General features: G+C 40.8%; 1 protein-coding gene across 14 annotated transcripts in view; it reads right to left on the bottom strand.

Moving 5' to 3' along the window:
• Window positions 1–810: 810 nt before the first annotated feature.
• LOC101167104 (sodium-driven chloride bicarbonate exchanger) overlaps window positions 811–17,154 on the bottom strand; it is a 62,232-nt gene continuing 45,888 nt past the window's right edge. For 6 of the 14 annotated variants that reach the window (XM_078932992.1, XM_078933024.1, XM_078933018.1 and 3 more), the window contains 20 exons: window positions 14,887–14,975; window positions 14,459–14,616; window positions 14,255–14,342; window positions 13,585–13,731; window positions 13,276–13,376; window positions 12,950–13,124; window positions 11,695–11,828; window positions 11,336–11,581; window positions 9,654–9,759; window positions 9,122–9,283; window positions 7,581–7,694; window positions 6,498–6,659; window positions 6,174–6,425; window positions 4,311–4,379; window positions 4,056–4,229; window positions 3,863–3,985; window positions 3,722–3,786; window positions 3,530–3,643; window positions 3,284–3,321; window positions 811–2,480 (listed from right to left, as the gene is read on the bottom strand). In XM_078932992.1, coding sequence (XP_078789118.1) covers window positions 3,309–3,321; window positions 3,530–3,643; window positions 3,722–3,786; window positions 3,863–3,985; window positions 4,056–4,229; window positions 4,311–4,379; window positions 6,174–6,425; window positions 6,498–6,659; window positions 7,581–7,694; window positions 9,122–9,283; window positions 9,654–9,759; window positions 11,336–11,581; window positions 11,695–11,828; window positions 12,950–13,124; window positions 13,276–13,376; window positions 13,585–13,731; window positions 14,255–14,342; window positions 14,459–14,616; window positions 14,887–14,975 — 2,492 coding nt within the window. In that variant the 3' untranslated portion in view covers window positions 811–2,480; window positions 3,284–3,308. Of the gene's footprint in view, window positions 2,481–3,283; window positions 3,425–3,529; window positions 3,644–3,721; window positions 3,787–3,862; window positions 3,986–4,055; window positions 4,230–4,310; window positions 4,380–6,173; window positions 6,426–6,497; window positions 6,660–7,580; window positions 7,695–9,121; window positions 9,284–9,653; window positions 9,760–11,335; window positions 11,582–11,694; window positions 11,829–12,949; window positions 13,125–13,275; window positions 13,377–13,584; window positions 13,732–14,254; window positions 14,343–14,458; window positions 14,617–14,886; window positions 14,976–17,154 lie in introns of all 14 variants that reach the window. The other 8 variants (XM_078932967.1, XM_078933003.1, XM_078932976.1 and 5 more) reach the window with 2 other exon arrangements.

Below are 17,154 nucleotides of genomic sequence, written 5' to 3'. Positions count from 1 at the left end.
GTACTTTATATATTACTTTGAATAAGCTTCTTTTTTAAATATTTAAAAAATTCTCTGTTTTCCGAAGCATCAAAGTACAAAGTGCTTAAACTTTAAGTGAAAATAAACACTAAATTCCTTTGTAGACTTTATTTTTCACATTTTTTAGTTAAAATGGTCAAAATTGTCCAGGAATTTAATAGGTTAATCAATAGTAAATGTTCATTTTCCTCTGGAGAGGTTTGGTTCTTCAATCCATGGAAGAAATTGAAACCCCCTTTTTTTTAAGCAAACTGTTTTTTTAACCAAATGAAATACTCAAAGTTGTTGATTCTGCAACAAAGTTGCATACAATCTGTCATGTTGGACCGCTGTCTTCGCCTTAGGTCAGCATACGTGAAAACTATTAAATCGCTATGTGGACCGCAGACGTGCTTCATGTTCTGGTAATGGTTTTATAAGCAGTGTTAAATTGAAACCTTCTGACCTTGTGTTAGCACAGGTAAGTGATCTGCAGCAGCAAAACAAGCACTTTTGAAGAATGGCTGCAACTTACCATGGAAACCGACAAAACGAGCTCACAAATACCACCGTTTCCATCAAACCTTTTCCTCTGATGGCGAAGATTTTGGTTTAAAATATTGAGGAAAAGGCACTAACCTTTGGACATGACTGCCTGCAGACTGTTTGGAGGGCTGGGCGTCGTCTGCTTTTGGTGTCCCACAATTTCATACAAACCAAAAACACCTTTGGTGGAAGCAACGTGGTCAGCAGCAACATCATTTCAACCTGTTTGCGCTTGAAAAATAGGAAAATCACGAGTAAAGAAAGCAGCTTTTTAATGTGTTTATTTATGCTCCCCCCCGCGTGTGCCAGTTTATTCTCATGAAACAAATCACAATTGCACAAACAGTTCTGAACTAATAGTTCTCTATACAGGTGATTTAAATAATTACAGAAAATGTCCGTCTATTACTACCAAATTTAAGGCAGAATTTCCCGCTCCAGTCGTCAAAACATTTGATATCGATATAATTTTTTGACCAACTTTTAGTTCCTTTAAGTGAGAGTCAGTACTTTAAACAATGGGAAAGTTACATCTACAAGAAAAATATGAATTTAACACCATGTTAGTAATATATTAGTAACATTTACATGAATAAAATATAGTATTTCATTTACATTAAGACTCTTTCCCATTTATTTGTTGCCCCTTCCCCCCCAAAAAAGGATTATTGCATCTCTAGAAGTACTCACGGTCCTGCAGCGAGTTTCATCGTCATGCAGGCATTTGCTTTCAAAATAAAAAGCCAGGAAACGTTTCGCTTCAGATGCTAACATCGTAGGGGTTGTTTGGAGAGGAGATCACATGTTCATCGATGGCTGACGAGATGAGCAAGTAGGAGGAAAACATGGAGCCTCTAAACAAACACCCAACAAGCTAGTTTTCTAAAAGCCAAGGCGCTAGCGGTAGCTAAAAGCCACCAAAATATGCTGCCATGCTAACTCGATGTCTACGTTTTTTCAGTGAAGCTACCCCTGAAAAAAACACTACAATCAAAAGGAATTATTTTGGATTTAATGTGCTTTTTTTCTTTTCAATGAAAAAAAAAAAAAGCCTTTTGTAGCGGGGTGTGGAAAAATAAGACGAAAGAAAGAAAAGTCTAAGAAGGTAGCTATAACCTCATAGTAATTGTATGTCGACAGTCAATTTTTTCGTTTAGTGCTCAGCAGCGACGCGAACGCCAAGTTTTCCCAAAAAGTCAAAATGATGTCTTTGACTCGATGGGGAAGAGCTCGACTCGAGGAAAGACATTCAAAATGTGAAATAGCAATGGAGAAGACTCTAGACTCGTTCACCGACACGGAAACATTGAGATTTACAGAATATATCAAACTTAATACTTTTAAAGTAACTAGAGTAATGAATACCTGTGGGATTCATCTTTATTTGCAAATGCTAGTTTCGCGAGGCTAAACATTACGTTGAATGCTACGTAAAAATCGATTTGTGGTCCTTTTTAGGCAGCTTTTTAAAACTTCTGGTTGTTGAAAAAATGTAAAAAACATACAAAGTAGAAAGAAATAAAAGAAGACTTTAAAAATTGGACTAATTGGCCCTAAGTAGTCACAATTGTCGTGTAATTCTGGCAGCTGCAGAGTTCAAACACAGATAAAGAGTATATATAGAAAAAGAACATCCATGTGTTTTTCTTTTGCTTGTGTAGATGTGGTTTCTAGAACATTTGCTTTACAGGACCTTCACACAGACTTACATGACGATAAGAAATAAATAAAAACACAGTGTAGCACAGTACGAAAGGTGATTACGTGTAGCACGGAATACTGTTTTTTGTTTTTGCTTTGTTTTGTTTCGTATGATGAATCCACTGACAGCACAGCGTCACCACCTGTGTGTGTGTCATCACAAACTTGTCTCCCTGTCCAAGCTCTTCTCGTGTTTTCGTCGCTTGTGTCGCTTTTCGCCATCTGTGGCGCAACTGCACGCGGGAAGAAAAAGACAAGGACATCAAAACGAAATGAAAGCAAACGCTCTGAGAGGGTCGGTGACATGCCTGCAGGCTAATATTGAGCCGTTTCCACTCAGCCAGAAAACGGAAAAGTTCATTTTCCTCGAATGCAGTGAAGTTTAAAGACCCACTCCAACCGTGAAAGTGTTCCCAGTGGTCTTTTAAAGTTCCAAAACGTGTGTGGTTTTCTAGGACATAGCTTCTGCAGAGCGGCAGGAGTTTATTAGAAACCCACCCCCTTCCTCTCCCGCGGTTCTTGAGAGCTCTCTGTTTGCTCGTTCTCCCGCTAGCTTACAGCCCCTCACAACGCCAACCAAACATTTATGGTGCAACTAAAATGGCGAGCAATGTTGGAGCTATCCAGCAGTACGGTTTTGAGCCCAGATTCCATGTTAGGCAAGGAAAACGAAGACGTACGCGGATCATTAGAGTGGGTCTTTAAACCATACATTGATATGATTGATTTTTTTATTTATTTCAATGTTAATTTGCTTCTTAAAAATGATGTGTCTTCTTGTTGGAACCCGAGCTAAATCATACTGCTCAGTGGAAACGTGACATCACAAGGAGCTTTATTACTGTCTGATCTACGACATGCTACTGTCAAATCGGTAAACATGCAAAACTGAACTACACTTATCTACTCAACCAGATCCATCTTTAAACCACTGTGTCGTCAGTAAACAAACTAAATTTCTCACACGGACACATTCCTCTATCAAGACACGGGACGAAACTCTGCATGCCAACCGGGGCTGCTGGGAACAGCTTACCTTTGGGATATCAGCTTCTGAGAGGTTAGGAAGGGGAGCTTAGGGGCGGGATGGAGCAGAAGAAGCAAGCAGGACATACTAGGTTAGTCTACACACTGGGACATCAGCAACAGCATGGCAGTTTGAAACTTTCCTGGAAAACTGGATAAAGCAGAACGGTGAACACTTGCAGCTTTAGGAGCATCGGAAAAAGCCGTTGAAGCCGTCGTAGGGGAGGTGGGTGAGAGGCGCGGAGGTGCAGTTTACCTTTTGGTGCTTGGTTCCTTTTTGGCGCCCTCGGCAGGACTGACGCTCTTCCAGACGTTCCCGAAAGATCCTTTGGACATCTCGTCCGTGATGTTCACCGTGGCTGGGTCGCTCCTTCAAAAACATCGGGGTGACCACGAAAGTTCAGCAACTTTCATGGTCGGCGCCACTTGAGGAACATTTGGTACTTACTTGTAGTGTCCCTCTAAAGGTACTTGAACAATACCTTCTTCCTCTGCGATAATACTGTGCTCCTCCTGTAAAAAAAACAAGGACCATTGGCTGCAGGCGCAGAAACTTCAGCCATGTAAAGTTGCGGTGTGTTAACTGCACCTCCTCTTCAGCGTCCTCCAGCTTCTTCTTCTTCCACTCCGGAATCAGGTCGTCCAGCCAGCTCAGCTCCCTCTTGCTGAAGACGAAATCCAGCAGCTTACGGATAAACACCAAAGCTAAGACCTAAAGAGGCAGAAGCGGAGTCAAATCCAGGCTGGGGAAAAGCCAAAAATACAACCAAAAAGGTTGTTACCATCATTGGGAAAACGATGGCAGCTCTAGAGGTCTTGATGACCCAGAGGAGGATCAGGCAGCTGAGCTGGACGATGGTGAACAGATGCACCTTCCTGAGCGGAACGTGTCGCAGGTAGATGAAATCGGGCTGGTGTTTGGCTGGCATGCCAAACAGCCTGAGACGGTCGAAGAACTTCACAGAAACAACCGGAGGGTTTAACGTTTACGATCGAAATAAAGGAGCTAAACGATCCGGGGTTAAGAGCAAACTCACCTGGATGCCTCGGAGTGACGAAGCCCCCATGTACAGGAAAACTCCGTACAGCACGGGCATGGGGATAAACTGTAGGACAACAAAACAACAAATATGTCTGCATTCCTACAACGTTTCAAGCTTTTATAATCAGGAGTTCAAGAACACTTACAGAGAAGCGAATTGAAGACCCACACCAATCAAAGTTATACATGGATTTTGGGTGTTTTTAACATCTTCTGACGATGGAGCACATGTATGAATTTATTCATCTACTAAGCCGTTTAGTGCCTTTCAAGGTCACGGGGATGCCGGAATGCCTATCCCGGCCACTCGATGGAGAACACATGTATAGAAAATCAAACTATCGGAGTATTTCTTTATTCCACTCGTTGTGAACCAGGAGCACAAAATAAAATGCTATTTGAAAAAGATCCTTTTTTGGGCGTGCCACAAGCTCCCAGCTCAGGTAATGTTAGGTTTGCGTTGTAAGGGGCTGTAAGCTAGCGGGAGGGCATGCAAAAGGGAGAGCTCTCAAGAAGGGCGATGGGAGGGGCCGGGCCTTCTTCAGAGGCACATTTCTAAAGAACTACAGTGTTCCCCCGCGTATTTGCGGTTTCACAGATTCAGTCACCTGACTCCTCCGATTCTTCACAAAAACTCAACTCAAGATGCTTGTATTAGACTTTTGCGTCTGAAGGAAGTGCTGCAGAGGAGGAGGGGGCAGAAGATGAAGAGCACGCCGGCCCGTCGGCTGCTAAAGAATATTTCACAGCTTTTTCCTGAATCGCTATACCCAAAGGTTGTGCTTCTGCATCAGCTGACTCAGATGTGACGGTCCTAATGTGTGATATAGAGCCGTTTATTGCTCTGAATACTAATTTTAAAAACTCTTTATACTGAGCGATATTCCAATGGTCTTAAATAAATGTTTTACAAAGCATCAGAAATGTTTCAGAAGGGTTTTTGATGAGTGAGGATCAGGGACAGACGTTCTTCGGCCGTGGGGATGAGTGGGTGGTTCTTCGTATTTGTGGATTCGGGGCTTTTGCGGGGGCCTCTGGTCCCAAACCCCGCGAATCGTACTGTATTGTCGCTCTGAAAACTACTGGTTTTCGATTCTGGCTTTAAAAAAACCACTGGGAACCCTTACGAAAAGATCAGAAGATGATTGAAGTGGGTCTTTAAGGAACCTTTTTTGTGAGGCTGGGATCAGAATTCTACACGAAAACAAACATTTCCCACAATTCACGAAGAGGCTGAGTGAGATAATGACGTTTCATCTGAAAAACTAGATAATAAAAGCTTTTTTTTGTTTGTTTTTTCAATAGAACTATGGAAAAAAACAAAAATTTATAAAAACATTTAGTTGACCAAAGTTCTTGATGTACTGCTAATCTGAAACCAACTTCTAAAATAATAATAAAGAATGTACCAAAGATCACTTTAACTCTAAAAATGAACTAATCTTTGTGCGTTTTTCTTTTTCTAAATATTATTCTTGTACACATTAACATTAATATTTGATGTTTTTTACAAAAACTTTAAGAAAAGGGCTGAGATTTCTTTTACCTTTAAGGCCCAAAAAACGGAGACATTATGATTATGGTCGGCGTTTTCACAATTACCAACATAATGTGAAGCTTTCAGGCATTTGACCTTTGCACAATAGATTTAAATGTTATTAAAACTAACTTTACTGTCAACTGTTGCACAGAGAAACCTCAGCCACTGAACTCACAGCCTATATTTAATATCCCATAGCCCCCCAGAGAGCATCGGGTCAACTAAAAGGCTATTTTAGTCTCAAATGGCTCAGTTAAGGCACAGCTCAGTGCCATATGGGTGGTCTTAAGGGACGAGCAGGCCCCCAAAATATCGGACCTTTAACACGGAGGTCATGAAGACGGAGCAGCCCATCAGGGTGAAGATCATGAGGCCGGTGAAACGCTGCTCTCGGATGCCCAGGAACTTTGGCTGCTCCCCGGGGGCGGAGCACTCCGACTCCAGCTTCAGGCTGTTCACGTGCGAGATGGAGAGCACGGTGGCGGCCACGAACCACGGCAGGCCCATCACGGAGCACACGCCCAGCATCACCCCCACCACAAACAAATCCAGGTGGTAGCCACATCCTTTCTGTGAGGACGTGGAGACAAAAAACATTAAAAGCGGTGGAACTGGCGACCGTCAAACCAAACGCCGAGGTACCTTCAGCTTGTGCTCCTTCCGGTTGATGATGACTGCAGTGATCTGCTGGTCCATGAAGATGAGGATGGTGCAGAGCAAAGCCGGGATGACGGTGATGATGGTGGTCCACCAGGGGTTGGGCCCCACAGGGTTTATTACCCAACCCCGGTCATCCCGAGTGGGCTGAAAAGACACGGATACCCACACTTGATCGCTGTTTTGTAGTGCTGTCCGAATTCCCAAAAATCAAGTGCCCTGGGAATTTCCCAGACGTCTCTGCGAAAAACCAGTGCGCATCAATGCTCACTACATCAGCGAATATAGACCATAATGCATTCCGTCTGAACATTTTTTTTGGCCAAAAAATTTTATATAACTGTATTTTTTTAATAAACCATCAACATTTTTATCTTTAGAAGACAGTGGATTCATAAATAATCGTGGCAAAACGCTCATATCAATGTGATTTTAGCTTTGTGAAATCAATGACGGAGTATGGTGTCCGAATTGCTTTTAAATTCAGGGCACTTCAGAGTGCCGCACTGTCGTTTTTTTAGTTTTTAGGGCGGGAATTCGGACACAAACCTAAGTGAACCTACGTATTGGGCTTCCTCATTCGAAACTCACGTTTTCGCTGCCGTTTTTGGGTTCTACATAAAAAACGTGAGGCCAATGAGCGCTGCAAGTCATACCAGCTAGCACTTTGACCAACCAGGGACTCGGATTCGGCAACCCAGACCCGGACACAAGCCAGACGACGTCTGCTTTTGTTTTCAAATGCAAATAAACCAAAGGCCGCTCTCCGGACATGATGGTGGTCCATATCCGCCAGTGCAAGGAGGCTAGCAATGAACCCAACAGTTTTTGTGGCGCGTCCGTAGTTTAACATGTGGATACGGGCTGTACACAGGTGGGCGGCTAGAAATACAACGGCCATAGCCCACTCGATGAGCCTGTAGACGGAAAAGGTTTTCTACAGGTTTGCTGCAAGTGAGAAGTTGTAGAGAGCGATTAAGTGCGTACCCCTGACTGTTGGAGATTAGGCAATCGGAGCGTAGTTTGTGTGTACACCCCACGGCCCTTGCACGTCACCTGCACACTTACTTTGAACTTGTTGGGGACCTGCAGCTTCGGCGAAGGGATCCCCAAAGCGTAGTCTACTAATACCATGGTGAGAATGGTGATAAAGACGGCAAAGTCACTGATGATGGCCCTCACCTGGAACAGAGACAGACTTTGGAGAGTCTTAAAAACATCAAAACTGTCTGTCAAAAATCAAAGTAGAGTCAATATACCGTATCCTGAAACATGAAATGGCTATTCTAGGAACAACGTTTCTATCAAAAACTTTTCGGTCGACTCGTCCGGAAATTCAATTTCGCTGCATCATGACAGACATGCACAACAATCTGACTTCTGTCAGAGGAACTGTGCTCAATAAAGTTTCAAGCTGGAGTTTTAAGCTGGAAGTCCCTTTTTTTCTTTATAGTTCACAGCATGATGACATCTTTGCTTAAAAACGGGCAAAAGGACCTTTTGATTTTCAAAATTGAGTATAGAATTGAATTATAAATAAAAACAATACTTATTTTCTATCAGAAATTCACATCATCCAACCGTTCCATAACATTTTTCACCACAGGGGGCGATGGAGTAACAGTGCAGTGCGCCAACATCACGCCACATATTACCCTCATATGTGTCATCGCCACATAAAACGTAATGCTTCACCTAGAAATGTTGCAGAGGCTGCAGCAGTATTTCAGTGCCTCTGTGTGACCAGTAGGTGGCAGCATGAGCTAAAAAGAGAGTTGTTGCAGTCATACATTTCAAAAAAGGAACTAATTTGAAGGCTAAAAAAAAATAAGAGGAATCCCAGTGGTTTCAATTGACAGCTTCTGTGTTCAAAGGAAAATGTTCTCATTAAAGATGCTGCAAGGTAAAACTTTCATAAAATATGTCTTTATTAATGTTCAAATAGTCTAAATACAAAACACAACTGGGTTGAAAAAGTACTTTAAAAGGATCTAATATTACTGTTGTTTGAGCCTCCAAACTGCATAAAATCAGTAAGATGTTATAACGGGAAGAGCTGCACATCCTCAGTTAGGTTTAAAAACTCATTTGCTGTTGCGTCATCATCTGCACAGACCCGGAAACGAGCTCATCTCGAACCGACACTGGAGCCAAACAGACAATTGTGTTTGGTAAAGCTTGGATGCCATGGCGACAAGGTGGGAAGAAAACAAAACACGTTTGCTGCCATGGGAATGTCATTTTCACACGCCAAGAGTTGTTTTATCGCAGAGTTGTATTTAAAACATTAAAGCTTTAATCTCCCGATCGATTTTTTTTAAAGAGGCAATTTTCTACATTGTGAAAAATAATTCTGCGATCTTGGAAGCAACTGAAGTGATTTTTGCATCTCAACTTTAATTTCACTTTCACAGAAAAATGCCACAAGCTCATGCTAAAAGACCGCTTTTGGTGGTTCTTTAAGCCATTAAAAGTTCAAATATTTCACCTTGACGGACTACAATTTTTGAGGATGACAAGCCACGAAATAAATCTACAAAAGTGCAACCGCTCAGAATCGGACGTGGTTCCGTATTTGTTCCTGTCAGCGTCCACATCGCCTGACGTACCTTGGTGGGGAAGTAGCGGCTGGTCTTGAACTCCTTCAGGAAGGCGGACATGAAGACGGTGGAGAAGAAGAGGATGACGCACCAGAAGAGCACGTCTGGGATGAAAGGGCCGTGCGGGCCGCAGGCTCTCCCTTCAAAGTGTCCGTGCAATTTTTCGCACTCCTACTGGCCCCAGAGGACACGCCGCCGCCAACGCCACCGCGAGTGGATGACAGTAAAGCAGGAATGGGGATAATGATGCGGATAAAAATGATTAGAGTGACGATGGAGTTAACGGTAGGGAGGAGGGAAGAGTCGATGATAAATTAGAAAATCGGAATAGTAGCTAATATTTACATGAGGGTTCATTTACACAACTGTTTATCTTAACATTCAAGCTGAAACTCAAAGTCAAACTGCAAGAAATGAACTTTGTAGGACACCATCCTTCACGTTTAGCCTTACTCATCTACCTCTACTTATTTCAACGTTTTTTTTTTTTTAAAGATGTGTCCATTTTTTCGGGTCTGATTATTCTAAATGGATCCCTTACGTTTACATCCAGCGAGGTCCAGTTGACCTCTGAGGCGGTGATGTTGCTGTCCTCCCAAAAGCGCAGAGTCTCGTTGCTCGGTGAATGTGGCTCTTCACACAAACACCTAATGAGGAGACATGAAACATGTTAGGAGCTTTTCCGAGACTCTGCAGCACATGAGGAACAAATGGAAGCAGAAAAGCTAGGTATGGAAGAGAAAGAATTTGATTTTTTAAAATAAATCTTCAGCTAACAGTACAGTTAGGGGCACATCTCAATAAATTCCCCAAATTGTTTTTAATTATTATTATGCAGTTTTTAGACATAATCAAAAAAATATTTTTCTTGGACGTATTTCCTGCAGAGCGGCTGTAGTTCATTAGAAATGAGCCTCTGAGTTGAGGGCGGGATTGTTGGCACTGAGCAACCCCGCCCCCTTCCCCCTTTTCGTTGCAGAGCAAGGAGGGATCGCAAAGAGGATCTTTTTCAAAATTTTCATCTGCTCCTGATTCACAATGGTATAAATAAACAAGTACACAGAAATGCAGTTTTGAGCTGAATTTTCTTTATTCGTGTCCTCCTTTATAAGAAAAATGCCACGAGAATGTGCTAAAACCACCAAAAACAGCATTTTCATCAAAGTGGGTCTTTAAACTTTTTTAATTAACGTGGATTATTAGTCATTTTTTTAATTAAATTGCTTGTTTTTGAATAGTTTTTATTACAAATCTAAGAAATTGTTTCAAACGAAGCTGTCTGATGAAGTTTAATATTTAGATCAGCTGTTTTAGATGAAAAACGCTCACTTTTTTAATTTGATTTCATTAAAAATAAACTACTAAGCCTTCTACAGATCAGATACTACTAGGGCTGCACGATATGAGGAAAACTCGCGATATGCGATATTGGTGATTAATATTGCGATAACGATATAATTTGCGGTATATAAACAAATAGCAAAACAACCAAAAACATAATTTCCATTTCACTGCAAAGGTTTAAAAATTCTACTCCTAATGACCCTTGTCACGGAGGCAAACATCAAACATAAAATGGCTCATCTGATTGATCAACAACGTAAACGGGTCCTTTTGATTGGTTGAATGCATAAAAGAATTTATTTCATTTGTTCATATATTTCAAGCTGCAGTGAGTTTGTTTTAGCACATTTAAGGTAATCATTTATTGCGATTTTCGCCGTCTTTTGCGGTATATTGCACAGCTTGATGTCGCGATAACGATTAATTTGCGGTATATTGTGCAGGCCTAGATACTACAGTTTTGTTACACAAATCTTTTCCAATGCCATATTTATCCAAATGTATATTTTCCCCATCAGAAAGAAGCCATTTTCCATTTTCAAACCCTTCAATGCCTAACATGTTCTCTTTTTTTATCCTCCAAAGTAAAAGTCAGTATTTTAACTTCCATGCTGGCCTAGATTTCCAACACTCCAACAGCGCTTATGATTATAGATAATGAAGCACGGGCACCTTTGCTAAACAACACCACCATCTGTGGTTTTATGACACAGCATTTTTAGACTGGCCCAGAAAAGGTTTTTAAAGTCACATGAGCTGCTTTTTTCAACATAAATAGGAGAAAAATATCAAATAAAGCTCATTTTTAAAAAAGCTACAACATTAAGGAAATGTGTACATTATGTGCCCTTAAAGAAAAGCCTCAATTCTTGGACTTGCCAGTATTGGGTGAGTTTCTGAATGTTGTTGTTTTTGTTGATGGGATAGTGCACCCCCAGGTGAACCAGCTTCTCCAGAGCCTCGTATATGAATATAATGCAGATCAGGGCGGCGAAGGCTTCCTCGGTGAAGCGTGTGATGTAGCAGACGAGGGAGCTGGCATCTGTGGCCACCAGCAGCAGGCACAGAAAGGCCGTCCACAGGCCGATGCAGGCCCTCAGGGAGAGGTAGGAGAGCCCGTACTCCCTGAAACGCACACACATGAATACTGCGGCGCACAGCTGAGCTCTAACAAACAGATGTGCCGAAAACCCTCACGATCAATCAGTCAATACATAAATACATAAACAGGAGCGTACTTGCAAAACTTGAAGAGGATCTTCTCAAAGACGAGGACGGGCCCCGTGCTGCCCAGGATGGTAAGAGGCTGTCCAGCAAACAGAGAGTAGGCGATTCCAGTCATGGAAGCCCCAAACAGCGACTCGATAGCACTCTGTAACCATAAATGATTGGGTTTTGATCTTATCAGTCCCATGAAGATTCATATCGGCTCATTTAACTCCACTTAAGAGGCAAATCATTGCTTCAAAGCCCTACACACTCAAGAACTCCCATCATTAACATAAAATATTTTATTTAGTCTTCAATATCTAAACCAAACATTCATTTAGATAAAACCTTTGGAAAAAAATTAACTGATATAACTTTGAAAGAACAATCTTGTCTTTTTAAGTAGATTTAGGCTATATTTGCGGTCTAATTAACTGCTGGATAAAGCCTAGTGTCGTCTGCATAGCAGCTGACCTTTTCAATGTGCTATTTAAAAAAGGCCAATTCCTGGAGAAAATGGGGGACCTTACAGAGTGCCTTGGGGTGCACCATTTCTGATCAGTTCATGAAAGACATTTTCAAATGAGTTGTCTAAAGAATTTTTAGTATTTATAACAGATAGAATTTGGTTTCTTGCAAAACCTTATCTTAACATTTTATACCGAATATCTGAAATATTGAAGTTAAACTCAGAAAAATCCTTCTTGAAAAGTTTGACATGATCAGAAAGCAAATTTATAGGCAAGTGATATAAAAAAATACATATTTTGAGACTTGTGATTCAAAAGCTAAGTACTAAATAATTACCTTGTATTTAAAAACTGAAAACTGTTTAGATGTGTGTAAAAAATTCCGCTTAACTCTGATTTTGAGATTCAAGAAAAACAAAACTGAGAAACACTATTGGGTACCTCAAAAACAGGACTTTTATCAGATTAAACACAGTCAACTGTTTTGTAATTTGCTTTGGCAAAAGAGAATTTTAAGTGATTGAACAAATATGCCAGTTTTCCATTTGACTTAAATGGTACACATACATTAGCTAATAACCATATTTAATATCTTGAAAAAACAAACCAAAAAAGTGTAACAAAATTCTTCCAGATCATCACATTTGAACTGCTACCATAAGACTGAAGCATCAGAGGCAAGTTTAGTTGCCTTGTGGTGGAGGTGTATACCCTGAGACTGGATCGAGTCATACCAAAGACTAAAAATGAGACCCAATGCCTCAAGGGGTTGGATTGGCTAATGGGACCAAGTATCAAAGAGCATCCATCGTACCACTCGGCCCTCCGTGGCCTCACCCAGCAGCCCTCCAAAAGTAATCACAGGTGACATGCAGGCGCAGTAAAGGAACAGGAAAGAGGCCAGACACTGAAGACTGATGGCGTCTGTGTAGTCAGAAAGGTAGTGAGGGGCCTTCCGCTTAATGTCCAAGATGAAACCACCGAAGAACCTGCGACAAAAGGAGAATTTAAGGGCCACACGGGGCTTTCGTACAACAGATTTCCAATATGAAAACGACTGTTAAAACCTGTATGTGTATGCAGGTACAGCACATATAAATATTATAAGCTGTTTGGTCCTTTTCGCCCTGGAACACTCACTTCCCAGTGCGCTGAAGCTCAGGGCCGCCATGACCTCCGGGCTCCGGAGACTCTCCGAGATCTGTCACTCCGTTGGGAACAGGGGGTATCTTCCGCTTTTCCTGTGAAGTAAAGATGACAGTCACTCAACCCATCGGTCACCATCTTCATCGTCTTGGATAGTTGGAAGTAAAACGTGTTCTTGAATGCTTTTCTGCATTACCACTGGGAATGCTTTTCCAATAGATCAGAACATGACTGGAGTGGCTCTTTACAGACCTTCACTGCATGCTGACCCACAATCCCTTTAGGCAGTTTGTGATCATTTACCTGAGAGGGCACATTCTTGGGAGGCTCTATTCTGATGGAGGGGTCCCACTCCCCAGGAGGCAAGACCGTCACCTGATCCAGAAACTCATCAATGCCCGCCACCAGGTCGCTCCGGTCTTTGGCCTTGTAAGCAACATCGTGGAAAATCTGCGAGGGAGATGTGGCAGACTCAGCTGGAGGACGTACGCATTCGCTAACAGCTCAAAGCGTTGTGTAGGGTTCATCACGGGTGAAAAACACTTAAAATTCTAATGTAGAACTTCAATTTCCCTTCAAAAGGAACTTTATTTTGGCGACAAAAAAACAACTCTCAATACTAAAACAAATTTCTGTCTTAGAAAAAGATCAAAGAAGAACTGCTTCAAAAATACAGATTTAAACAAATTCATTTTTGCTAAATATGTAAAACATGACAGAGTCATCTTAGAGATGGATTCTGGGTTTTCCCAGTTTTAAACCAGCAGCAGTTTCTTCGGCCAGTTAATCAACCGACACAAAAAAGTCCATTTTAACATTTTCGGAACTCCGCTATTACTGCACCAGTTTTTGTTCTATCTCCACTTTTCTCATTTGTTGCCTAAATGCTTCCAAATTACGATCCATCCGTTTGAATTTTTTTGTTTCCAGATACATGAGAAAAGTGTTCCTTCCTGTTATCCGTTGGCCTCACCTCATCGGTCATGAGTGTTGCTATAGAACGACCGATTTCATGGTACTGTGGACCTTTTCCGAGAGGCCCGAGCAAGATGAACAGAAACCTGCGCAAACGAAAAGAAGTCAATTGCTGTCAAATTCCAGTTTTTTTCCAAGACACAGTGCATGTCCAGCTCATTTGTCTCTGAAATAATACAGAACTGAGCGGCTTCTGCGTTACCTGGTGGTGATGGGAACCTCTGCCAAGCCGTTGAGCAACACGGCAGGAGACAGGCGGACAAAGGCCACCACAGGGCGGTCCAGGAACTCAAGCTCTCCAACCAAGACATTGGATGCCTCGGCACCGGGGGGGATCTTCTTCATGAAGTGGAGGTCGATCTGTATGACAGGCAAAAACAACACGTCGTGAAAAATGAGCCGTTGGTGTGGAACAATGAGACATCAGGAGTCATTATCAGCGTCATGACACACACTTCGATGAGCCAGGAAACAAAGAAAACTAAATCTGTTGATCTAAAACTACAGTCGCGGTGTTTAGCCACTATTTAACGTGAAAGCCGAGACTGCTCAAACATACACCACAAGTTGTGTGCAGCTGTTGGAGCTGGTTGGTAAACACCAGGAACAGCGGTGGGCCCGGCACCTCACCTTGCTGAAGTCAACAGAGCTGTTTTCCCGACTGACGTCCTGTTTTCCTTCATTGATGGACGGCTGGGACGGAGGGGAAACCGTTTGGCCTGTGAGGCACAAAAGATTGGAAATAATAATTTGAGAAAAGATCGGAGAAGATCGGGCGTTTTTGTTACCCGTCTAAACTTTAAGGATGAATCCTGTAGATATACACAATAATTCCCCACTTTTAAGACAGCAAGTTCGACATTTCTATCCTTTAAAAATAGCTTAAATAGTCTTAATAATACTTTAAAAGTTGCTAATGAAAAAGTTTTGTGTAATTGAATAAAGTTTTATTGTATAATTTGAGCAGAAATTCCTCTTTTTGTGGTCAGTCTTAAAAAAACATTGATATTCTAAGACAACATTTTAGACATGGTTTTGCTGACTTTAATTTGAATTTAAAACACTTAGATTTACTTTTTTTTTTAAAATAAGATACCTGAAATACTTTTTTTTAAATAAAACTATTGATTATTGATATATTATTGAATTTGTTTTTACCTATTGTTTTATTGCACACCACTTTCTGGTCCCTTACATTTGATTTAACCTTTATATGAGAAAATTACATTAAAAAATATAAACAGTGAGGCTCAAATTGTTCACAATATAGATTCCAAATTTTGTCCACATGTATGTGAATGCCAGGCAGCAATTATGTGGATTTTGGCTGGAAGATCAAGCAACATCCAGTCATTCTCAGAAAAAACTGTTGATAATTGGCATCTTTTCTGGGGTTTTGTATTTCTATCTAGTTGTTGTCATCATGCAACAAATAAACATCATTTATCAGAGTAAAACTTCCTAAATATTTAAAACTGCCTATAACAAATTACAAAAAGTATAATGTTTTGTTTTAAAAACTATCCATGTTGTGGGACAAACAGCATTATTCTAATCACATACATGTAAAACATAATCCAATTAAGATCTAACAGCAGGTTTAGCTTTAGAAACGCTTCAAAACTATGTGTAAACCAACCCCCCAATTTGACATAAGCTGCAAAAGCATGTTTATGTTTCCAAGCAGCTAGCTGTTAGCCAAACCCTGAGACACACTTTTACCTTCAAATTAAAATGCACAATTGGTCAAAGCTGTCAAATATATTTTCAAGTCATTTCTAGAGCTACTGAATTCACATTACTACTTCAAGAGAATTAGATTTCTGTTGCTTTTTGTAATTTAATTAACAATTAAAGAAAATTACTTGAAGTTCAGTTAATGAGCTTAGTTGATATTTATCCCGAATTAATGAAATTTGGACGCTTTAATGGATATTTTTTATAGACCTGATGACAAAGGGAAAGCATCATCAAAATTGGGAAATAACTAGGCCTGCACAATAAATCGTTAGCAAATTTCAAGCTGTGCAATACGCATGTCGCAAAGTTGGCGAAAATTGCGGTAAATTTTTACCTTAAATGGTCTAAAACTGTCTCATGGCAACTTGAAGCATTTAACAAATCAAATAAATCCCTTTATGCATTTGACCAATCAGACGGAGCTCTTTTATGATAGATGCTCGCCTCCTATGGAGACAAGGGTCATTTGGAGTGTAATTTAAGGTATGTTGACTCTTATTAACATTAAACTGTTGTACTGAAATGGAAATTATTTTTTTGGTTGTTTTTCTATTGGTTCATGTATCGCAAGCTTTATCGTCATCGCAATATTGATCCCTATTATCACATATCGCGAGTTTTCCTCACATTGTGCAGCTTTAGAACCAGCCAACGATTTTCTTGTGGTTTGGAACTAAATTCCAAAAGTCCTAATCAAGTCCTCAAACAGAACTAAGTGGATTCTTTAATCTACAAGAGTGAGTTGTACCAAATTCAACTGGGAAATATTTTTTTTTTTAGTTTGAACATGTTTCGCCTCTCAGAGGCCGCTCGGATAAGATACGTTTATTAGGACTTTTCCTTTTATCAGAATCTACACCGTTCTACCCCAAATCATTAAACGATTTACCCATTTCTATTCAAAAATGATTACATTCTAAACTTTGTGACAGGGTCACATTATGACTAGGGGGAAAAACATAATAAAGAAAAGAAACATTAGGTTGATAAGCAGTGTTTGTCACAACTTCATTATCTAATCTATCCATGTGCTACTGTCTGAAGGGCACTTAGGGGTTTGGACCTGGTTTCATCAAGACTTCCTGTCTGGAGTAATGAAGTTCCATCACAAACACAGCTCTGAAATGTCCTACAGGAAAACACCTGAAATGTTATTAT

Source organism: Oryzias latipes, chromosome 2, assembly GCF_053564925.1.
Source record: "Oryzias latipes strain Hd-rR chromosome 2, Olatipes_Hd-rR_3.1".
Taxonomy (NCBI): Eukaryota; Metazoa; Chordata; class Actinopteri; order Beloniformes; family Adrianichthyidae; genus Oryzias; species Oryzias latipes.
Note: the sequence above shows the minus strand (reverse complement) of the source record. Positions and strands in the feature narration are given on the sequence as shown.